The sequence below is a fragment of the Lontra canadensis genome, unplaced genomic scaffold (assembly GCF_010015895.1).
Source record: "Lontra canadensis isolate GAN:19392208 unplaced genomic scaffold, GSC_riverotter_1.0 scaffold14, whole genome shotgun sequence".
NCBI classification, from domain to species: domain Eukaryota; kingdom Metazoa; phylum Chordata; class Mammalia; order Carnivora; family Mustelidae; genus Lontra; species Lontra canadensis.
Window position 1 is genome coordinate 26,465,505 of NW_022631008.1, and position 25,485 is coordinate 26,490,989.

Sequence of the window (25,485 nt, forward strand, 5' to 3'; positions counted from 1 at the left end):
TTACCTGAAAGATACTGTTTCCTAATTTTTATCTCTTATCAAACCCACCCAGCTCAGCCCATTGTAATCTCTATCCTAGTATCCCCCCAATTTTTCCATCATCTAATTCGGTGTGGCAGACTGACTTGCTGGCTCTAATTCTTCACCCTTCATCCATACCACTGCCATGCTCCGCTCATCATGGGCAGGGTGTCCCTTCCTGCCCCTTGATTTTTTGGCTTGACCATGTGATTTCTTTTTTGGAAGGAAGTGACAGTATACCAGTCCTGACCTAGCCTCTAAGTACTTCTGTCCACTCTCTCGTATCATGCTCATGATGAAAACTTGCTGTCTCAGGAAAATACAAGACATGAAACGTAGAGGTACCCCAGCCTCTGTGACACCACCAGCCTTCTATGAAAAACAGAACTGCTCTTGGCCACCTCACCTTGACGTAAAGTCTCCCAGCTGAGCCCAAGCTCAATCAACAGAAGCCCAGCTGATTTGGAAACATATAAGCCATAATAAATAATGGTTTTAAGCTACTGAAATTTAGAGTGATTTGTTATACAGCAACAGCTAACTTATAAACCTGCCATGCACTGTATGTCCAAGAATTGAATAAAAATGACAAAACATTATTTAGTAGACAGATTTCTTCCTGTATAGATCAGAATGTTGCCAAATTCACCTGTCCCAAGGAATTTTTCACTTAATTGAATATGTTGAAACTTAGATGAGCAAACCAGTGCTTTATGGGTCATCTCATGTAAAATGGCAGTTTTGTAACTTTACTAAGAAAACACTGTATCAAGAAAGTCCTCATTAAATATAATTTGTATGTAAACTTTCTAGAGTAGAGAAATGTGAATAATTTCTTTCTCTGAATTTTCTAAACAGTTTTCAAGGAAACATTCTCCACTCTAAACCATGTGTTTTAATCAAGACTTAAAAAATATTTAAGAATTAAATTAAGCACATACACTTCTGTAACTAACTTTTTTTAGTAAGGCACTTTATTGTATATTGGTATGTTTTCAATTTAAGCTAATTTTTATAATGAAAAAATAGCAATACTCATAGAAAGCGTTCAAAGAAATAGATAGAATGAAAAGCTGAAGTTTTCTAGCCCTAGAAATTTTGGCCACTAATTTCTACAGATAATCACACTTAGCAATTTTTTGTGTATCCTTCCAGAAATTCTCTACACACGTACAAGTGTTCTCTACCAGAGACACCATAAGCACACACATACATATTTAAGTTCATCATCATATAGTGAGGAACTATTTTGTACGATACCCTAAATAACATGAAAACATTGAAATTTGTCGTTTTGGAGTTAATTTATGTTACTTTTACTAAATAAAATAAATTTAAGACGTAAGTGTACTAAATTTGAAAATAATAAACAGCGTTCACTGAATCAAGGTCTGTAATTCTTACTTTCACTTATTCAAATGGTACTTCTTCAAGTTTTTATTTAAATTCAACTTAGCTAACATGCAATGTAATATTCTGCTTATTTCTGAATCCCATGTGCTGTGCAATGAGATGAGGGCTGACAGATCTATAAAATGCTGCTCCAAGTGACAGAAAACTAGAAAATTAGGTAGGGTCTGGAATTCCCAGAATACATAGTACAGTATCCAACACGGCATGGGGCAGGCTATGTTTCATTGTCCTATTTGTGTACATAAATAAATATTTATAAAGTGCTTTAAGGGGCACTTGGGTGGCTCAGTCAGTTAAGCATCTGCTTTTGGCTCAGGTCATGATCCCAGGGTCCTGGAATCGAGCCCCATGTCAAGCCCCCTGCTCATCAGGGAGTCTGCTTCTCCCTCTCCTTCTATCCCTTCTCCAGCTTGTGCTCTCTCTCTTGCTCACTCTCTCTCTCTCTCTCAAATAAATAAATACTTTTCAAAAAGCACTTTAATATGTTTAAGGCATTATACTAGACACCAGAGACAAATAGATAAATAAAATATAACCCTTGAACTGAAGCTCACAAGTCTTAATGAAGAAAGATTTCTGAACAAATAACTATAGGAAAATAATGAAATAACCAAAACAAAACTATTAGTTACAGCAAAAATGTATTTAGTCTGTAAGAAAATCATTTTCTGTTCTTATTTAACTTGAAAGAGAATTCACTGTAGAAAATTCTACTTTATAGGAATGTTCTACTTTACATTTATTCCATGAAGCAAGAAATGTATCTCATAAGGCTCCTATCTCATGATCAAAGAGTGTCGTTCCACTCCCTGCAGCCACATCCGCATTCCAGGCAGCAGGGAAAAGTAGGAGGGGAATGAAGGTCACATCCTTTCCTCTTAGGGCGTGGCTTAGACGTTGCACACACCGCATTCACTCGTATCTCACTGCTCAAAGCTAATCATATGGCCACTTAGAGCTTCAAGGAAGGCTAGGAAATGCGGTCTTCGGCAAGGCGCCACAAAACTCATGAGCTCTGTTACCAAAGGAAAAAGGGAAAATACATCCAAGAGAAGTAAAAACATATGTCCACACAAAAACCTGTACATGAATGTTCACTGCAACATTATCACAAGAGCCCATAAGTGGAAACAACCCAAAAAGCCATCAACTGATGAGTGAATAAATAAAATGTGGTATATCCATATAATGGAATATTATTCAGCCATTAAAAGGAATGAAGTACTGATATATGTTACAAGATCGAACCTTGATGCTAAGTGAAAAAAGCCAGTCACAAAAGGCCACATGTTGTATGCTTCCATTTATATGAAATGTCCAGAAAAAGCCAATCTACAGACAGAAAGTAGATTAGTGGTTGCCTAGGACAAGGAGTGAAAAGTGGGAAAGGGGTTGGAGAGAAATTGGGAATGACTGCTACTGGGTTTATGACTTCCTCTTTTTGGGTGATGAAAATGTTCTATATTTGACTGTAGTGACCGGAAACCATTGAAATGTATGTCTCAAAGGAGCGAACTATATGGTATGTGAATTATAACTCAACAAAGTTGATACAGGATAGGTTTCTAACCAGATACAGGGAAGGTTTCTAACTATGACCACTGAGGCATAAGGATGGGAAGAAGTGACACAACTGGACAAAGGTGTCCCCAGGAGTTTCAGTAACCCATTCTTCAACCCTGCAGGGCCCAGAGAATCAGGCCAAATGGTGATCTATTACAAGCTCTAATAGATAATTAGGTTATCTGTTATCTAATTATTGAGGTGATTATGATTAGATCTGTAAACTGGCAGCTACTGGGGGGGGAGATAGGTTTTTTGGAGCATAAATAACACTGAATAGTGGATAAAAACATGTTATAATTATTAGTTTTGTTAAATAACATTTCATGAAATGCCAAATTTCATCTAAAACATATATTCTCAACAGGGATATCACCCCTAAGGGGGCAAAAACCCATTCTTGGGAGCCAAGAAAACTTCCCCTTTTTACATTGAAGGCACAGATACATACATTACATAAACAGATAAACAATTTATCTATGACATTAAAATTTCATGGGGTGGGGGTGGTGATTAGGGAAAAAATTATCTAAAAGTATCCTTGGGTCCATGATTTTCTGATTCCTCATTCATCTACACCAGAGCTCCGGCTGTGTTAATTAAACTCCTACAAGTTGAAAAGGTTTGGCTCTGGATCTCGGTCATTCCTCATGAAATGCTCATGGCACCCGGAAGTCCCAGCTTTCCCACCCAAGACACCGGTTGTTGCCTAACCATGTGTCATCTATCAAACATTCTTCTGTCTCATGCTGAGAATTTATGCCTCGAAACCAAATGGTGCCACCTACCAGAGAACTAAAGAAGAGACTAAAAAGATGGACTGGGGCACCTGGGTGGTTCAGTGGGTTAAAGCCTCTGCTTTCCTCATGATCCCAGGGTCTTGGGATCGAGCCCCGCATCGGGTTCAGCAGGGAGCCTGCTTCCCCCTCTCTCTCTGCCTGCCTCTCTGCCTACTTGTGATCTCTGTCAAATAAATAAATAAAATCTTTAAAAAATAAAAAAATAAAAATAAATAAAAATAAAAAGATGGACTTATGCATGATCCCTTCTCAAGTTCCCTCTTCCATTCTCATGTCTACCCCTGAAATAACAGTCTTTGACAGGCAGGATAAAAGAGGTGATTTTCCCCCACTCGTTTTAGCTATCACCCTCCTCCCACCCCACCCACACCCTCCCCCTCACACAGAAGATGTTCCGGGCAGCCCCCAGCTGAAGAGGTCAGGCAGATGACATGAGCACCTAAACCCACAGCCCCTCCTTCCTCTTCTCCTCCCCCTTCCAGGGACATAACCTTCCTGTACAGCACATTCTCCTATCTTAACTGGTCTCTTCTACCCCCATTTCAAAGTTGAAAAGGATCCAATTTTAATTCTCAATTTTAATTCTCTGAGCTTCACCCAGAGTGCACACACTCTCCCAGAGAAATGCTTTTACATTAGCTGCAGAAAAAAAAAAAAAGGTCTGACTCTTAGTAAAGACGTTCCAGACTCCGAGACAAGGTGAACTTGATTCCTCCTCTAGTTCTTGGGATGGAGGAAAGGCATGCAGCCCTTGTCTTCTGGTCCTCTGTGCTCAGATCCCTTTCCCCCTGTCTAGGAAGGCTACCCGTAGCTGTGGCTTTATCTGCCATCCTCAGTGTGCCAGGAATGACAGGGCACAGCAGTGACATGGTCTTGCTGCTGCCACAGCCCAGGAGCTCAGAGCACAAACTGGCCTGGTGTAGGGGCCCCATGACCCACATGCCCCCTGCCCTCCCTGCCATCTCACAACTACCCCCATCCTCCCAAACCCTGAGAACCCAGGGCCCACATTCCCTGTTCTTGAGCCTCATTTCAGGACCACCACTTCTGGCCTGGGTCTCCGTCTTCCCTCAGCATCAACTGAAATGACAGCTGGCCATTTACCTGTCTCCAGACGAGCAATCCACCTGCGAAAGGGGTAGGCTTATCCTGACCCTGTCCTGAGTCACAGGGCAACCTCCTTGTATATCCACAACCCAAAGCATCCTTCTTTTACCCATCAGAAATATTTTTTTTTAATTTCCAGTCTTCAATTAAGCATTTTTCGGTTTTGAGTCAAAGCTGGCCCTTATCATCTAGTCATGTCTGTTCCCTGAAGAATTCAACTGTCCCTATCTGCTCTTTAGAAAGCTGAGTTTGAATAGTGAGCATTTCAATGGAAGTAAGAAACTACCTTTTTACATGAAGTCATCTGAAATCTTAGAGCAGGATTCTCTTATCGAATGGCTCTGAAGTATTAGAAAGCAAAAAGGAATTTTAAAGATCTCTCCCCTCAACAGCTTTCCCAGTTTTCATTTTACTCAGGGATATGCTTTAAATGAGATTATTCCAGGGTGTAAAATAATATGTAAAATATAAAGGCAGTTCAGAGCAAGAAAACAGGACCAAGCTGAGCTCTCCAATTTGCATGTGGTACTATGGAATTATTTTTATGACCTACTTTCATACATTTTTAACATGATAGAAAATAAAGTCTACTATCAAAACTCTCCATTCTTTATACAAGCTAGAAGCAAAGCTGGTAGGCTCCCTTCTGTTCTAATGGCTAAGGAACTAATTTCCTAAACCTTTGCCTCCTGGTTTAAATCACAGCATAACCAGCGTCTCTCCCTAGCCTCCTTATCTTGTGCAATCATTTATGTCACAAGCATATATTGAGTGCCTACTGTGTGTACCAAGCCCCCCTGATACAGACTTCACTGAAGCCACAGAAGAACGTTTCCATTATCCTGAAACTCTTACTTGAACCCTTCGTTTTTACAAAAAGTCCACAATGACTGCAACTAAGAATTCTTGTTTGGTAAAGTTTGACATTGATGGTGATCCTCTGGGCACATACACAAATGTAGGCCCAACCCCCGCCCAACCCCATCATCTAGGATTCACATTGACAGTTGTTATTCACGTGCCTGAATGTGAATCACGGAAGTGATTAAATCTATCAGTGAGAAGAAAGCCCAAGACACCTGTTAAGGTCCCAGCACTTCTGTAATGGACGTCAGCGGTCCTGCCTAAGAACCTCATCACACAGCTTCCACAGAGAGTCTGTGGAATAGGGTGTCCCCAATAAAAATAACTCTTTTCTGCCCTTTTTTTTTTTTTCTTTTCTGAGACACATATTTGTAAGTTCAGGTCTGGATGTGAGTACTGCTGTAATTGGTGAAATCATCTCATTACTTTCTATTTGTCCTTTTATGGAAAACTCTCTAAATCCATTTGTGTATTTAGGTCACTTTCGGCCTGAATACTGGAATATTAATATTTCCCACAGTTTTGACAAAATCACACTGTTTTCACAAGAATTCCCTTTTTTTTTTCTTTTTTTAATGTAAAGTACACATGGATTTACCATGGGCATAAAACATAAAAATCCAACAGTGGAATCATTCATCTTGGGTCACTCATCCTAAGTATGTATAGAATTTCCAATATGCCAGCCTTCTCTTCTTAATTCTTAATATTCTCTTTGTAATAAAGACGTTGTAATTCTAGCTGGAAATCATTGGCTTCACCAAGAGGACCATCCTCATCATGCTGAAAATTGAAGTTGCCAACTTACCAACTAAGTGTAGGTAATGGGAGAGAAAATGTCCCCAGCCACTTCCAGTGACCTGCAAGGGCAGTGCTCACAGTTATATGACAGCCAGTGGGGTCTGAAACGATGGCAGGAGGCAAAGCCCAGCACCTGTTGACCGTGCGTAACTTTGTGTTGCCGAAAAAGCCTTGAACACTCGCAGGAGTGTTTTGTGTTCTTCTGCTATAAAAGGCACTTACCCTAAAGAGTAGAGGCGGCATTGCTTGTTGCGGATTTGATGCACTAAGCCAAACCTGTCATCAAGACAGACTGACCAGGGCTTCTTTGCAGGGCTGGCATCAGTAGCTAGGCTGTCTGTGCTCATGTGATTGCATGCAATCTGTAAGGATTGGAAATCAATATGAATAATTTAAAGCATTGGATGATAAATGGCAGGTAGGGAGTTATGCTTCCCCAGTCCCTGAGAGCCGTAACAGGAGAGTTATGTCCTTCTCCACTGCTAACTACTTCTCTCCTCCGGGAAACACAAGACTGCGCCAAATATTCAGAGGAACTCCAAATACTGGATTAGAAGGAGCCTTGTGGAGACTATAGGTAGGTTTGAAGGGAAGTTGAGTACTACTATAGCTATATAGCACAGAGTACGCAAGACAGACCCAGTCAGGAGCAAAGGTGGCAGAGAGGAGGGGTCTGGGAAGGCTTTGCAGAGGTGTGTTAGCCTTGGAGGATGAACAGAAGTTGACCGAGAAGCTGAGATTAAGAAGTGCATTCCGGACAAGGAGAATGGTGCTTGCAAAACACAGAGGTCTGTAACCCACAGTGTTCCCACAGGAAGTTGTGAGATACGATTGTGGGCACAGGTCTCAGAAGGATATAGATTATCAATTCCTTGTCTCAGGCAGATAAGCTGGGACCACCGTGGTCCAGAAAAATAGCATGCACTATCCCAGGTAAACAGCTGATCAAGGGTCAAGTGAGATCCATTTGTCGTCCCTGCTCCCCAAACCGTATTCTTTGTGAAACACTATACTAATGAGCTTCCTCCTAGGGGAGAAGAGCAAGAACCCCACGCAGGAAGGAAGCTCTGCCCGAACTCACCAAAGCACTTCTTTTAGCTCATCTATCAAAATTAGATAAGGAAATCAAAGGGAACATGTATCTAAATCAAGCAGAAGCAAGTCTCTGATTTCAAATGCATATAAAACAAATATACTGTATAATAAGGAATTCTGACTTGTGTTTAAGGCTGGCACAGTGTGCATGATGGAGACTGCTGGAACCAAAGGAAGCAGGTTCTGTGGCCAAGATATTCTTCTGTGGCCCATATGACATCACGAGCATCAGTTTTCCCCCGAACCCCTCCGAACGCCCATCATCACCATCGCGCTCCATGAACCAGGCAGCAGCTCTGGCTGTCACATCACGGACAACAGAGCACTGCATGAGTCAAGGATGTTCTCGGGCTCCTTGCTCTGATTCACTGGAAAACAGAACAGCAACTTATTTTCTTCTGAAGAAGATACTCTAAGCTTGCCCAATTCTTTCATTTAATGGAGCTTCCAAAATTCTAACCTGAAAAGCTTATATACACGTAGCCTATTCAATGCACACGGCATCTCCCTGATCTTGCTGTCACCTAGGGCTGCTGACCTGGCCAAATCATCCGGCACTATTTATCAGAGATAAAGGAGAGAGTCCATTGCTAGGATCTGGGCATTTTAGAGGGAAGCCTGAAATGTGAAACCCTGTATATGTATTCTTTTCTCTCAGCTGAGGTCTTGTCACTCTTTAAAGGGAAAAAATAATAACAGTGGAACCAAATTTTCTCTCGAGTAACTATTACAGAATACGTTGATTAAGTGAGTGCATCAACATGTTAATGTGTACAATTCGTTTCCTACTGTTCTCTCAGAGATAAGTGGAAATCATGCCTCTGCCTGCCCACCGCCTAGGCCCCACTCACCCAGCAAGGGAGGAAGAACTGCTAATCTAATTAATCAATGTTCAATGTGTTCCCTGGGTCCCTCCTACTAGTGGGCGGGTTACGGTGCCTTAAACATTGGCACTGTCACTCTGCCGCATGCTCTGCCCCCCATACGCGGCCAGTTGGGCAGCTCTGTAGGCCCCCAGAGGACAGGCTTAGGAGGTCTGGCTGTTTTGTTCTAGGGCAGCCTCCTAGAGTACTTTCATCAAAGCGGCATGATGATTCCCGTTTCTTTGTGTGTACTCTTCCCTAAGAACCTTCTTAATAAGAGCAGGTATGGACACTCACAGGTTCTTGTTCCCAACTGCCTCCTAATCCCAACGACACTGAAGTCTCACCTTTCCCGCTGTGTTTCCCAAGGTGTGGTCCGCCTACATCCTGCTGGACCCGGGAGGTACTTGAAAATCCAGAGTTCTGAGTCCCACTACGGATCCGTAAAGTCCGAATCCTTGAGGTGGAGGCCTGGGAACATGCATTTTAATACACTCCTCCAAGCCATGCTTCTGCAGGTGGTCCTGGGGGTTTACAGACGCCCTTGTGTAAAGCCCCACTGAAACGGTCCAGCCTGGCCTCACCTGTGCTTTAGCAAACTCAGGGAGGAGGCTACACTTGGGCCAGTGCTTTTAAAATGAAAAGAGCAACCCCTCCAAACCTACCCCCAGCAAAAAGCCAGCAAGGCAGGCAATGACACCTAGGGCAAGGCCTCCAGGAATCAGATAAATAATAAGGGTCAAGGTCTGGGGCTTTGAGGTTCAGCAGCCCTTCCTTTCAATGCTGGGGAGGAGAGTTTCATTCTATTAAAGGTGACACTTCAAGCGTTTCTTCTTCCTCAGATTTCTTCTTGCACAGATATATCCCTGTTGGAAAGACATTCTTCTCCATTCAGTCTCTCCTAGCTCAAAAATGTAACACAGGAGTGTTTTCCATTTGGGCCATTTATTAACCATCTCACCGGTAGACATTGGCTTTTGAAAACCAGGAGGAATCGGTAAAATTCAGCTACTAAAAATTAATTAAATATTGATTTTTCAAACGTTCTCGTTAAGATTTATGGCCAGGGCTTCAATAAACTCTTGCAAGCAAAATAATCGAGGCCAGTAACTCCTAGCTAAGCTCCAACTCCAGTAACTATGTTCTTTCCTTTTAATTCCCCTTGTAATTTTAGCAAATTAGGGCTGCACAAAGGAGAAGAGACTCCAGGAAAAAATAGTTTCTGAAATGCATTTTAGTTATTTAACTTAAAGGGATTCATTTATTTTTTTAAGATTATTTATTTCCTTGGTTGGTTTCTTTTTTAAATCTCTCCATTCAATGTGGGGCTCAAACTCACAACCCCAAGATCGAGAGCCACATGTTCCACCAACTGAGGCATCCAGGTACCCTTAAAGGGACTAGTTTACTCTCCTTTCATCTGGTATCCCAAAAGATGGAACAGACTATCCAGCAATGCCTAAGTAGAATCTGGCAAAGGTAGCTCTTAAAATTTGGGAACTTCTGGCAGAATCACTTCAATGATCAACTGTATATATATGCAATACCATTATTTTGAAAAGCAAAATTTAAGGAAAGAGTGGTATTTTTGTTGCTTTTATCCCAGGGTGTATGTGTGTAGCAGTAAATATAATAGATATGATTGTTATAAAGTTGTAAAGTTTGCATCTCCAGGACTTGGATTTTTATGTTATTCTCACAAATAGACAGATGGGTAGATGGTTAGATGGATGGATGGATGGATGGATGGATGGACAGATGATAGCTAGACAGATAGATATGTTTTAAAATCTATTTTTTCTTTTTAAAAACAGCAACTGTTGCTTAATTTTGTGCTGCAAGGCCTGCTTCCTAGAGGCATATGGTTTGGGGGTGGCCAACAAAAGCTGGATCTGGAGCCTTCCCTTAGAACAGAGTACTATGTTTATGATTTAACCATTTCTTGTTAGCAGCAGCATCTCATCGACTCCAGAACTCAGAGATGTCATTCTGGTCTTTGACATTAGAAAACGATACCTAATTAAACTGAGGTCAATGTTGTGCACATGCCACCAAACATCCCGTCCTCTGGTGTTTCCTTGAAACTTCAGGTCCCCAGGTGTCTTGTGCCACCAGGGCTACCGCAATGTGGAAGTCCAGGGGGTGCCATCCCATTTCAGTCTGATGTCACGCTGTCCCCCGCCCTGTGCTTCTGTTTCCAAGCTCCCCTGCCTGGGGAAGCTCCCCCAGCCATCCCCTCACCCAGTCAGAGAACACACAACCCTCGTGCACCCTAGCTGGTTGGCCAGTAAGTGGGGGTATGCGATTCGGCTTGCCCACCCTAGTCACTACTGGCCACCAAACAGGGGTTTGACAAATGCCTGGTGACTTCAGGAATGAATGCATCCGTGACGAACACAGCAAATGCTGGGCCTTGCTGTGCAAGCTTGAACACAGATTTGAGGGAGTTTTTTTTTTTTTTTTTTAATTTTAAAAAGCAGCATAAGAGGATGGGGGTGGAATTTGCTTTAAGACTTTCAGAGGGTTTTTTCCTCCCTGGTCCGTTATGACTCACGACTGCTAACTGTGGAAATTTGGGGGAATAGTGACTCTAATATTCTTCCAGTTTTGTAGGCTTTCGTTGTCAAGAGGAGTTCTTAACAAAGCCTAAGCCCCAAAACAGCCCCAAAACCCCAAAACAAAACAAACAAACAACCCTCTGTATTATGTAGAGAGGGGGAGGGAATGCTGTTTAGCAAAATATCCTGATTAAGAATGAGTTCCTGTCATCTCTGATGAGCTCCCACCTGCTGGCTTCCCAGGGACCTAGAAGTCCAGAAAAACATAGGACCCCACCTGGGCAAAATGACCCCTAATTGCAAAACCACTGTGAGATCTAGAACTTTATCTCAGTTTCTCTGGAGGATGAAAATCCTTCTAGTGCGCTCCAACACCCAGATCTTTCTTGTTGTGCTCATCAAGCTGAATAATCATCCATTTATCTACCTTCCCAACTAGTTCTCAGCTGCTTGAGGTCAGAGACTGTATTCCCAGGGCCTGGCACGAAGTAGGTGCTCAAAAACACTTAGTCAATAACGATCCTTTGCTACTCTTGGCAGACTATAAACTCAGAGAACTGGGAGAAACCTAAGAAATAATTTAATAACTCTCTTCTTTTTCAAGATCAGAACAGTGAGAGCCAGAGAAGCAAAATAAATTGTCCAGGGTCACATCAGGCTACCTTGTAGGATACTTTTCTTTTCCCTTCAAAATTTTTCTCCTCTCAGCATGGAACTCATGGGAAAAATCCAAGAGGGGCTTGAAATAACCCTTTCATGCCTTTTATAAGTTACAGAACATTAACCTGAAATACATATAAAATGGGATTTGGAGACTTTTATTTGGTCAATTTATTTGGGGGGTGGCGGGTAGAGTCCACAGTTCTCAAATCCAACTCATAAAGTTAACACCTCACATTTTTCTCTGGTGCCTTAAGGGCTTCTTAAAGTCAAAGACTTCATGTCCTTCCTGTAGAAACCAAACCATAAAATTAAAATTTCAGCATTTTAATTAAGCCTATGAAAGTCCACCAAATGAATTTGCAGCAGCAAAATAAGATGAAATTATGTAAAGCATGAGGATCAAATTTATCATCCTACATAACTGATGATTAATTCAACAAGCTTTTACTTCCAAGTCTAGGTGACAGATATTAAGATCCAATTGTCTGACTGCATTACATGAAAAATGGGACTTTCTTTTACCCCTAAAGTAGCCTTCTAAAGATGTAGAAACATGTTCTTTCCACAGATGAAAAATGGTCTCTGCTGCCAGGAAGGTGTTGGGGGACAAGTGGGATGCCCAGAACCAGTGGGCTGAAGGGACATCAACAGAGCCCAGGACCCCCAGGGCCACACCTGGCCCCCAGCGGACCGAGGCCCATTCTATGCAGTGCGAGTTCCTAATTTCCTAACACCACTCAGCTCAGGTCAGGTCAGGGTGAAGTTTCCCTCGGGCCTTGATCTTCTCTAGCATGTCTCTGTCCCCAGGATCAGGCTACTTGAGGACAGAATCCCCTGCTTCATGTGTCAAGAGCCATAGACTCTGCTGAGTAGACGGTCCCTTTTGCTGAGTGGACAGTTCCTTTCCTTGCTGGGGGCACAGACTCAGCCCCGGCCGGTGCTGCCACAGTGTGATAAGTGACCATGGTAAAGGCCGATGCTCCCTCAGGATTTTCCGTCCCCTGAGAACTGAGTGCGTTTGGACAGGGGAGCTTCTCAGCCTGCCTCATCTCCTGGGCTCTCTGGCCTAGCGGGGCTCGGTCTGCCAAGCATCTGTGGGAGCAAAGTGAAAAGGCAGACTCCTCCAAATACAAAATGGAACTTGAACCTCCGGATGATGGGTTTGTTTTGTGACACATTTGACTGCCTACTCACGGGCATGAATCTTTTGCTTCGAATGTCTTTGCAGAGCAGTTGGCAGAAGTGGATCTTTAAAACACATCAGAATGAATCATTAAAGCATTTCAAGACGAGGATAGCCCTGGAAGGCAGAAGATGCTGAGGCAAGTGGAAGGCATCTTATCTGCCTCTGAGTAAGTGGTAAGTTTAAGCGGCAAAGCCTCAAAGATTCTGTCCCTACTGAGTCCCTCCCAGGGGTCCCCGGGAGACTCCCCACCCCCTCGCTAATCCAACTCCTTTTTATTTTATTTATTTATTTATTTTTTAAGATTTTATTGATCCACTTGACAGAGAGAGAGATCACAAGTAGACAGAGAGGCAGGCAGAGAGAGAGGGGGAAGCAGGCTCCCTGCTGAGCAGAGAGCCGGATGAGGGACTCGATCCCAGGACCCCGAGATCATGACCTGAGCCGAAGGCAGCGGCTTAACCCAGTGAGCTACCCAGGTGCCCCCCAACTCCTTTTTAAAGGGGGCTGCTCAGTATCTTTCCGTGTTTCCCAACGCGCCTGTACCCGGAATACAACCTGGGGGGTGCTGATGTAGCTCAGGAACCTCAAGACCTCTTCATCCAGGGACTGAGCAGGGCCCGCCCACGGCTGCAGATCTATGTGCCACCGGGGACCCTGCGAAAGACAGAAAACAGGCCTATGTGTGAAGGGTGGCGGTGCTCGGGGTGGGGGTGACAAGGACACGGGGTATCAGCGCAGCTGTGCAGTCGCTTCTGCCAAATGATCACGTCTGAGCACAGGCGGAGGGCACCCGGGTTGGAGGGGCTGTCAGTAAGGTCATGTCAGTCACAGGGAAGCTAACAGGGCCTGAGAAAGCCCAGCTACTGGGTTAAGCAAAAGACTGCAAAAGCCTGGGGACATCTGACTTCTGATTCAGAACAAACTCCGCTTGACCCCATCAGGCTCTCCCCACTGGGGCTTTTGTAGGACACAGAGCCACTCCCCATCTGAAGGAAAACCCCCTTTGTGGTAGCTGAGCGCCCTGCCGTTCCCTAGACTTAAGGAATCCTCACTGATCTCCCACAGGCTGCCGCCTTCTCAGAGGCGCGCCTCCTGGGCTTGCGACCTGTGCCATCTTTGAGGGGCTGCCGCTGGGCTCAGTGCTCTGCAGACACTGTCTGGAAATTCTTTAATAATTTCGAACAAGGAGCATCACATTTTCATTTTGCACTGAACCCCACAAATGATATAGCCAGTGTGCCCTGAGGGGCACCTTTTCTGGGTACACAGCCTTTTCTTATAGCCATTGTCTTGTTCTGTGAAGGCTGAGCAGGCAGAGACTAATCACAGAAAGCCTGAGAACATTGATATATCTTCCCAGTTAATACCATCCACCACCCCCTGCCCTACTTTTTTTCCTTCTCTGAAGTAGATGCTGGTCATTCATTTGATCAAACAATACGGAGCACTGGTCACTCTGACCCGGACAGCGGTCGCACAGATACAAACAAGACCTGGGCTGTCCCACGAAGGGCAGTCTGGTAACTTGGACAGGGAAATGCTGAGACATTAGGGAGAGCAACTCTTTTAAGGAAATTATCTAATTATGAAATCAGACCTTATAAGCACATTTAAATACAAATACCTCCCAGTTTGGTCTGTTCACCTTCTTCTCACATCACATGAGGGAGCGCCTTGCCCAGTGGCCACAAGACAGTGTTTTGGGCAAACGTGTCTAGGCCTGGGGTTTAAAACTCCCCATGTTCTCATCCTGTAGCCACTCCTATGTGTCCCCCAGCATCTGGCCCTCGAAATCAGGGAGCAGTAAACTCTTTCTCTAAGCAGGGAAACAGCAAGCATTTTAGGCTTTGCAGGCCATACGGTTTCTGTTGCAATTCCTCGCCTCCTGCTATGGCTCAGAGCAGCCCCAGACAGTGAGTAAACCGACGGTCATGGCTGTGTTCCAATAAATCTCCATTTACAGAAAAAGGTTGCAGGCTGGATTTGGCCTGCACGGCTGTAGTTTGCTGACCCTTGCTATATTTGATTCTAATTTAGAGGCAGGCTGGCCTAGAAGAGAGTGTTTACTTGAATAATGCAAGAGAGACAGAGTAGGATAGCTAGTGAGCTCACTTTGTCATCTGGGTGACTTAGGCGAATATCAGTCCGAGTTCTCGCATGATACGGTGGGCTCCTTCCTGCTGGCTGATTTGAGAATAATTTAATAGAAAAACTATTTATAAAGGTGTGGGCAGGGTTTAAGGAAACCAGTAAGGAATAATGGAACACCTATGGCTGGTAGCCCCAAGGAGCCCTCACAGACCCTCAGACTGAAGGAACAAGGAGGAAGATGAATGTGTGGAACCCAGAGGGGGACACTGTATGGAGAAGACATTCAAGAAAGGACCAAAGTCAATCCTGGCACATCGAGTCCTATCATATACCCACACTAACTGTCAAAGGCAAGAGAAGGCAGAGAAGAGGGAGGCTATGGTCGGTCCACCTCTGGGGGTGCAGAAGAGGAGAAGAAGGGTGGAAAGGATCTGGAGAGGCAAACAGAAGGTCTCTGACACTTCTTCCTTTGGAAAGAGGCCAAAAGACTTGAGCAGGGGTCATTCATTCATTCAGTGGACAGTCATGCCTCGTGCCAGGTTCCAGGTTACAATTTAACACAGGATAATTTAATTTAATTGCTTTAACCCAATAAATGCAATGCAGTTCTGGAGGGGCTCTGACAGATATCTCTAGAGGGTAAAAGGGGTCACCAAGACATGAAGGACCCAAGTATAACCCCAACACAAATGCCCAAATGCAGACTGTGGCAAGCAGTCTCCACCGCAAGAAGCCCAAAGGCTTCATTAAAGAGACACCCGGGTGCCTGGGTGGCTCAGTTGGTTAAGTGACTGCCTTCAGCTCAGGTCATGATCCTGGAGTCTCAGGATCAAGTCCTGCATTGGGCTTCTCCCTCTGCTTCTCCCTCTGACCCTCCCCCCATCATGCTCTGTCTCTTTCTCAAATAAATAAACAAAATCTTTAAGAAAAAATAAAGAGACACCCTAAACACTACAGGAGCTGCTTAATGTGAGCTAAAAACACAAAAATAACTTCGCAAATCGGTAACAGTGAACCCACACGGTGAATGCATACGGTAAAACTATAGAATTATCTTCAGGATCCGCAAACAGGATCCTGATTGCAATCTGGAATTTCTCATTTCCAACCGAGTGTTGACCATGATGAGGCTCAACATGGCAGCTGAAATACTGACCCTCTGCTGAGAAGCCTCAGGTAGAGGGATAATAGAAACACACAGCGAAGAGACGCCCTAGAAGTAATCTGGCTTAATGCTTTGTTTGCGCTGTTTAAAAAACATTTCACATAATGTTCTCATTGGAATCAGTCTGACAGCAGTTCGTGATTATTTCCCCAAGGAAACCACTAGCTTTTATCATCTCTTTCAATTATTGTTTGTCTTAATTCTCTAGTGCGCACATCAATATTTGTCCTTCCAAACATCCCACCGATGGGATTCTCAGAGCACCTTAAAACACCAATGGCTGGTGTTTAACAGAATAAGGCAAAAACAAAACCAAACAAAAAACCTTTTTCTTTAAAAAAAAAATTATGATTTTATCCCCAAACAATTCCCTCAACGGCAGCATACGCTGTTACCCATAGGCTCCAAATAGCATGGGCCCAGAACGATGCTACCCCCCTCACGCTCAGGAGGTGGAAACATGGATTCCCTGGCCTGTCTGCTACCCCAGCTCCCTCTCAGGATGGGTAAAGGACAGTTTCAGCAGAAGGGAGTGCTTGTACTGTCACTCGGCGCTGATCTTTCTTGTACCTGGGCTAAAATGTCAAATGCCGCACACACAATGAACTGCCCCAGAGAAGGAGCCATCTTCTTGAGCCGCTGCAGGGACAAGGGCCTCTAGACTCCTTTGCAGTCCATGCTCCTGCTCCCTGAACCGTCGGGCCACTCATACAAAGGAGCCCCTCCCCCAGCATGGACAGGTGACTCAGGGAAGACGGGGTTCCTAACTTCTGAGGGAAAGAAGCAGCCCCCACTTTGTTTGTGAAGGCCTTTTCTAGCACTTTCTCCAGGCAACGAGCACTGAAAAGTGAGCTGGCTTCCTCTGGTATGTTTTGAGTGCAGAGAAAAAAACTGCCCCAAAATTAAGATTAAAGACAGCAGAAGATATATACTGCTAACTCATGTTGTTCTGGGGCTATTTTGCAGACATCTGAGATACTGCATCCCACAGGGTTTAAAAAAAAAAAAAAAGTGATCACCGACTCAGTCCAAGCCAGTGCACCCAGATAATGGACCTGGCTCAAAGAGACCACAACAAGCAGAGCCATGAGGCTTTCAGATATTTTTATAATTTATTATTTCAGCATTAAATTTGTTCTTGAAAAAAAAATGATTTTTCAAGCCAAAGAAACTGAATTCTGAGATTTTACTATGAAAAGATAATGCAAAAAACAAAGCAATGTTTTAAAATACTCTTACCTACCAGCCTACACTTATGCGTGTAATAGTAATGTCTTTTCTTTATTTCTATGGTCTCTTGCTTTTTTTTTTTTTAATTTTTAAATTTTTTATTTCTTTCAGCATAACAGTATTCATTGTTTTCGCACCGCACCCAGTGCTCCATGCAATCCGTGCCCTCTCTAATACCCACCACCTGGTTCCCCCAACCTCCCACCCCCCGCCCCTTCAAAACCCTCAGATTGTTTTTCAGAGTCCATAGTCTCTCATGGTTCGCCTCCCCTTCCAATTTCCCTCAACTCCCTTCTCCTCTCCATCTCCCCTTGTCCTCCATGTTATTTGTTATGCTCCACAAATAAGTGAAACCATATGATAATTGACTCTCTCTGCTTGACTTATTTCACTCAGCACAATCTCTTCCAGTCCTGTCCATGTTGCTACAAAAGTTGGGTATTCATCCTTTTCGATGGAGGCATAATACTCCATAGTGTATATGGACCACATCTTCCTTATCCATCCGTCTGCTGAAGGGCATCTTGGTTCTTTCCACAATTTGGCAACCGTGGCCATTGCTGCTATAAACATTGGGGTACAGATGGCCCTTCTTTTCACTACATCTGTATCGTTGGGGTAAATACCCAGTAGTGCAATTGAAGGGTCATAGGGAAGCTCTATTTTTAATTTCTTGAGGAATCTTCACACTGTTTTCCAGAGTGGCTGCACCAACTTGCATTCCCACCAACAGTGTAAGAGGGTTCCCCTTTCTCCACATCCTCTCGAACACATGTTGTTTCCTGTCTTGCTAATTTTGGCCATTCTAACTGGTGTAAGGTGGTATCTCAATGTGGTTTTAATTTGAATCTCTCTGATGGCTAGTGATGATGAACATTTTTTCATGTGTCTGATAGCCACGTAATAGGAATGTCTTAATTCAAGACCACCAGCCCCAAGCAAAACTGGCTGCATTTACAAAATATGTGTGTGTGTGTGTGTGTGTGTATTTTATATATATATATATATATAAAAAAAGAAAAGCAGACCTACCCATGACCCAGAAAGAGAGCCATCGATTCCACCTGGTGCAAAACCTTTCCTTGTCTTGAAATCTGGAATAACAGCTTCCTTCTTCACAGTTTTCCCCCACACTCATGAATAACCTCATGGGGCCCCAAAGAAAATGTCCAACAAGGACCATACCACCATTTTTTAATGGTCCATTCCTCTGTATTTCAATGCTACAGTTCTTTAGGGATGAATTTATAGGATGAGTGATTTAAATGGTCAGTTTCTTTATTGTGCTGGGTATTTGGTAGAGTGTCTGGGATCTTTTTGTGAAGTTTCAGGACTCCCAGAATGCACATTCCCCACAGCCAGTAAGTTCCTGATGGGTTTTAGAGCCAGCAATTTTCTGTTGGGAGAGATGGCCAACAACTGATTCTCGACCTTATGGTGGTGCCTATATGGTCGCGCCCTTGGATAAGAACACGGTTGTGAGTCCTTGAGTCACACCGAACAACCCACTGAGCATGTCGGGGGAAGTCTAAGCTTTCTCTGAGAAAGACCCAAAACAAGCAAAACATATTTATTCTGCAATTGTGTGCTAATGAGGAGCATCTGTTAGTGGGCAGGAAACAATGATTGGAGGAAACTGTTTCTTCCTTTTTAGGAGGAGAAGGGGGTTGTGGGAGCCATGGGGTTGGGGGAGGGGGAGGCACAAAACAGTGCCCAGGCAGAAACCCCAGGTCCAGGCGCTGCTGAGAGTATGCGAGCCTCGGGCACCACCTTTCTGTCACACCCACAGATGATCACGGCTTTTAGGACTCAGTCTGGGTGAGTGTTCAGGGCTCTGTGCATCCCTGGGGTGACAGCGGCCACACCTTCCCCTCGGCATGCTTGTGGGCCTTTTTCTCACACTTAGTCCTGCTTCAGAAAGAGCAGGGGTCAGGTACACATGTTGTGGTGACATTGAAAATTCAGGTACTCCGTGCAAAAAATGTCATTTAAAAAAAGAATCTCAAAAATAAATAAATAAATAAATAAATAAATAAATAAATAAATAATCTCAGTTTCAGTGCAGGGTAAAGATGGGTAAGCACACCTCCACCCTGTGTCTTATCCCAAACACAGCAATGAAACGTGGCCAGAACGCCCGGAGCAGTGATTTGAGGAATCTGGAAAGTAAATACTGGCAGGCAGCTTGGAGGAGAAGATCAGAACTGAAAGTACCACAGAAGCCGCAGGAGGCCACCACTGCTTTTTCTTCTGGGGTCATTTCTCCTGGCCCCTACTCAAGGTGGCCACATACTAGAAGTGGACACTGGCACAGACCCAGAGCATCAGGAGAAGCCCCCTCTCATTCAGGCTCCAGCAGGGAAGGGGTCTCCTAATGCTCAGGGAGAGTGGGGAAAATCCCCCATGTTTTCCTGTCTTTTTTCTTCCTTTTCGCCATTCTAGCATCCCAACTCCTGGGCAATCCCACAGCAGTGCTGGAAGCCAAGCAGAGGGCCCCAGGCACCTAAAACTCTGAGGAAAAGGAAGCTTACTATTGGATCTGTGGCTGTGACCCCAAGAGGATGGGGTGAGCCCCCCATATTTTCTCTCTTTCTCCCACATCTGGGCCTTAGACTCAGGCACAGTTACCAGAAGTATGCAGCAGAACACAGGCAGAGCAGAGGTAACTAAAGCCCAACCTTTCCAACCAGAGGTTGGGAAACAACAGGAAACTGGGTAATACTGAGGAAATCGTGGAAAAGGAAAACAACCCCACAAAGCGGGTCATGAAATCCTGGGCTTACTCCTGAACTGTAGTAGCATGGATCGGATCCTAGTTAGCATATCAAAGGCTTTGGGAACCAAAGTGACAGACTGGACAGGCTTTTACAGGCTCCCAGACTGGACACCGGGTGGCATGCATGTGGGATAGATCTGGGGGGGAAAAAAAATCACAAAGCCTTTGAAAATAGGACTGATATTGAAATCACAATCCCCGTAAGGCTGGCTGAAATTTAAGCCTAAATTCAACCAGATCGTCTGTGAAAACAAATATATCAACCTTACCTATAGTATTTAAACATGTCTCACTGTCTCATAATATAATACACAAAATGTCCAGGATATAACCCAAAACTATTCAGCACAGGAAGAATCAGGAACATCCCAGTTGGTGTGGGGAAAAGACAATCAACAGATGCCCATGAAAGCATAACACAGGTGTTGGAATTATTTGACAAAAATTTAAGAGCAACAATTATAGAAATACTCCAAGACATAAGAGTGTACATCTTGAGACCAGCAGAAAAACAGAAAGTCTCAGCAAAGAAACAGGAGATAGAAAGAGCCTAAAGGACATTTTAGAACTGAAAAATGAATCTCGGTGGACAGACTTAGCAGCAGAATGGATAGGACACAACAAATAGTGAACTTAAAGACAGATCTACAGAGAGTATCCAATCTGAACAACAGAGAGGAAAAAAATGATTTTGGGGGGGGAGTGAAAAAAAAAAAAAAGAGCCTCGGGGACCTGTGAGGCAATATCAAGAGGTCTAACTTTCAGTCATTGGAATGTCACAGAAGTAAGAGAAAGAATGCTCAGTGCAAATAAATAAATATATATATATATAAAGATATTTTTATAATTTATGGTTTATGATATCTATATATGATATTATGATATCAATATCATATATATATACATATATAAAGATATAATGGCTGAAAGAATCCAAATTTGACAACAGTTATAAACCTAAAGATTTAAGAATCTCACAAGCCCCAAAAAGACTCAAAGAAACCTATGCCCAGACACATCAAACTCAAACTATTCAAAAGTAAACACAGCAACAGCTGAGTCTACTAATCTTGGGATAGCCTCAGTGGTGGGCCAGGGTCTGAACAGCGAGGTGGGAAAAGCTGAGCCCATCCCACAGGGGCCTCTTACCAGGAGGTCCTCTCCCTGTGAAGGCCCAGGCCCAACTCCCCAAGTCCATCTGCTAAATGCCTCTGGCAGCAGACAGCACACAGGCGGGAACCCAAACCAGAGCAGCATCGTGAATCCTTCGCCCATCAATCTGCCGCCTCCGCCTCACTGCGCTGAGTGTGGGCTGGGAGGCAAGGGAACCAGAAATCAAATCAACTCTGACAGGAAAAAATGCACTACAATTCAAGCAGGCCTGGGTAACTTTGAGGAAGGAATTAAGGACAAGAAAGAATAGACACTCAGCTCTAGATTTAATCTCTAAGTTATCCCGGTAAGTTGGAAAGAAATGCCGAACAAAATTTGAGCTGGGTTTTGTTCTTCGACTGATGTCTTTAAATTCCCCACGTTTTCTGTGTGTGTCAAAATAGTTCAAGCCTGCATGAGATTGGAATGCACCAGGGAATGGCTAAAAGAATAAACCATGATGTATTTTAGGTTTTTATCATAGACAGTAGAAAGAGAAGCCAAATTCCTGGAGAGATCCGGTGCAAATGCAAAGGTTCTCGTTTGTTTTCATGATGTCAAAATTGTACAGCGTCTGCATACATAGTAGGAACTCCAATGTCAAATCGTGTTTCTCACTGTGGTAGCACATCAACCAGGAAAGGAGGAAGGAGTTTCATTTGACTTACGAAAGTAAGATTATATAAGAAAGTTTGCCTAAGAAAACAAATAGGAACTTAGAAACAACATGAATCACATTTTTAAGGATTCTCTTTCACTCCCGAGTTCTCTCTCTCTCACAAACACACAAGCATGCACACTTCTACATACACGCACACCCTATTCAAAACATAGAGGGGACCCGAACTTTCTGGAATTCAAAATCCTAGAATCTTAACATCGTCTGAGTCAACACCAATCTGCTAAGAATTCATGGATTTACTCCAGATAGAAAACTCCAGCCAATAAACATCTCCTCCAAACATTTACCAGTTCTTGAATCATCAGCCTCAGGGCGGAAGGTCTGCAGCACCCCTATAAACCCATTTCAAGGACCCTTGGATACTGAGTAGGTGCCAAAGCCAAAGGAGTAGTGGAGTTAGCAAAGGTTGGGTGTTGGGGGAGAGACAGGAAAGCCACTGGGATGAGGGAAAGCAATTGAGAAGGGAAGAGGGGAATAGGAGGGTATGAGAAGAGGGGGTGCTCCCCTAATCCTTGCACAGCCATCTCCACCCTCCCCACAAGGTCACCTGGGAATCTGAGTTACCCATAAAGAGTGCCCAAGGCCACTTTGTGGCTCTCAGCTCACATCAGTCCTCAAACCTCAGGCCAAATCTCAGGTCTCTCCATGGGCTCCCTCACTGCGATCCTGGAATTGCCAGTCACAGCCACACAGATGCCCCTTTATCCTCTGAGGCACAATGTTGAGCAGAAAGTCCATCAATGGTAAAGCTCAGTGCTGCTCAAAATTTTATAGGGAAAGTGTTTTAGTTCTGAAGTCTACACAAGATGTGATTTTCATTACAGGAGGAAATTGAAATGCGTCACCCAGAGTCACCAAGCGCAGGGGAACAGGGATCATGGCAGAAAGAATGCATCCCAGAGGCCAGACCCCAAGCAGCTGGGCCCCAGAGTCACAGCACCCTGCAGCCACCCAAAAGGCCTCCACGTGGAACAGCAGCCACATGTGGCACAGCTACATCAGTGGGGAGCAAGACCTTCCCCGGAAGTCAATGGTAGACGCTGGATGGTGCTTGCAGAGTCTCCTTTGAGAAAGGACATAAACAAGCGGGACATAAGGTGCTCCTGCCATGAGAAGGACGGCCCAGGGCGGGCAGAAGGAAAACAGCCCAGCGGAGCCCAGGACTCCAGCCAAACCACTTCCACACGGTTCAAGGGCATCATCAGTTTCCTGACGAGGCTCTCACACCCCATTGAATATAAGCCATCAGTTGCACAGAATTACATATGTATACATGCACGTGCGCATGTATGTCTCAGCTGCCAGTATATTTTCATTCATTATTAACTCTCTCGTCACTTTCATATTGTCCATATTGCCTCTCTGTGGCCCTTTGGATTGTGATACACTATGAGGCAGCCTGACTGAATCCTCCTGACAATTAGAGAGAAGACTGCGGCTCTGTGACGTTCCTCTCATGACTCTGTATTTATAGAACATTTTCCCCTCTGAATGCTCTGTAAGTTATAGTGCCTGACAAGTAGAAGCGTCCCAATAAATGTTTCTTTGTCATCTGTGGGAAGCTGCCAGCGGTGTAACACAAGGGAGAGCCAGCTCGCCGGACAACTGTGGAGCCCAAAGCACTTAAGCTTCAAACCGAAATGGAAGGAAGGATTGACAATCTTTATCACTAAGTGGCCCTTTTCAGGAACATGAAGAATCGCTGAGAGAGGCAGACCTTTTCAGAGGTCAATTATTATTGGGTTTGCTGCCGTGGAACTCTCTAGACTCTGAGCTCTCTGGTGAACGGAGTGCGAATCCCCGAGGTCAGAAGTGAAACCGTGGAAGAGGCCACCAAGCTTGGCCCAGTTCCCATTTTCCCACTTCAGACTGGAAATGACAAGAGCAAAGGGGACAAACTGTGCAAATAAATACAGCGGATGTAAACTGATGAAAATTTTGACCATATTTCCTAATGGTATGAGGAAAAAAAGGGCTAGTGGTGCTTATATTAAAGAAAAACAGGCATGCTGAAAAAACTTACAAACACTTTACAGAATCTGGAAGACAGAAACTCTTACTAGCTTTAAATTTTACTTATTTCATCCTTGTAGAGGGGTCACTGCATTCAAAGAGAACTTAAAAATGAGCCAGAGCAACTCCTTTATAACTGGAGAACATCAAGCTGGGAGAGAGAAAATGGCACATGACTGTCACGTAGGTGGGAGGCGGTGGACTGACTCCAGGCCAGGCCTCGGAGTTTTCTCTCCCCCATACCTAGGTTTCCTGTTACTACAGACATTATATGTTATTTCAATCCACTGAAATTTTGAGGACATGTGTCACTGCAGCATAACCTATCCTGTCCTGACACAGGAAGCTAAAAGATGCTGGGTAAAAGATGGTTACCCTTGTTATGTACCCATCCCTGCGGAACCCTCCCAAGGCCACAACATCAGAGACGGAATGATGGGCTGGAGCAGACCGTTGGTTTTATGGACACTCTCAAGGCAGTAAATAAAGAAAAGAAGTGAAATCGAAGACAATTCACTGCCAAGACTCCAGGCGGTTAGGAGGTGCTCAGATAAAGACCATAAGGACCTTCTTAGGATCTTATAGGACCTTCTAGAATTATAAAACAAATCCTATTCTCTAGTCTGTTCCTTAAATGCCTCCTGTCCTGAACATACCTTTTTTCTCCTACCCACAGCTCTTTCCTTTACTCACCAGTCAGTTCAAATTCCACTATTTAGTCCCACAACGTCCCCCAAGTTTCCTAACCACTCAAGCCTTTACTACTTGCAAAATAAACTAGGCAAAACAGGTTCTTCAACAATCGTCACTTGTACTTCTCATTTTATACTTGATCAAATGTTTGGTGTGATCTGTTTCAAGTATGTTGGTCTTGTTTCTCTAACCGGACTACAAACCTGTGAGAACACTATGTGTTTTACTTCTGTTACAGTCCCCCACAGAAATGGTTCCAAGGGATATTTTTACATTGATTTAAATGCCAAAAAGGGAAGAACATGATATAATCCTTGGGATTGAGGACAATTATTTTATTACTTTGGATGAAAGTAGGGAAAGTCACTAGCTGGGCTTTATAGTAATACTTTAATCCAGCTAACTATAAATACCATTTATTTATTTAGATGGAAATAAGTCATTATCATCCTTAAACTGGTTTTTTAAAAGATTTTATTTATTTATTAAAGAAAGCATGAGCGGGATGGAGGGGCAGAGGGAGAGGGAGAAGCAGACTCCCTGCCAGCAGGAAGCCTGAGTGGGGCTCGATCCCAGGACCTGGGATCATGATCTGAGCTGAAGGCAGACGCTTAGCCAACTGAGCCACCCACGCATCCCAGCCTTAAATGTCCTATAGATAAAAAGCGTAACGCCAGTTATAAATTTAAGTTAAAGCCATACATATTCTATACCTTGAAATCATCAAGTTAGGCTGTATCCAAACCTAT

General features: G+C 43.9%; 1 protein-coding gene across 1 annotated transcript in view; it reads right to left on the reverse strand.

Annotated features, from left to right (window-relative positions):
* The window catches only part of METTL24 (methyltransferase like 24), a 99,330-nt gene that overhangs the window by 51,104 nt on the left and 22,741 nt on the right, over window positions 1-25,485 (reverse strand). Inside the window, exons 2-3 of the mRNA XM_032858311.1 lie at window positions 13,490-13,588; window positions 6,792-6,931 (exon numbers count right to left, since the gene is read on the reverse strand). Of these exons, the coding sequence (XP_032714202.1) occupies window positions 6,792-6,931; window positions 13,490-13,588 (239 nt within the window). The remainder of the gene's footprint in view (window positions 1-6,791; window positions 6,932-13,489; window positions 13,589-25,485) is intronic.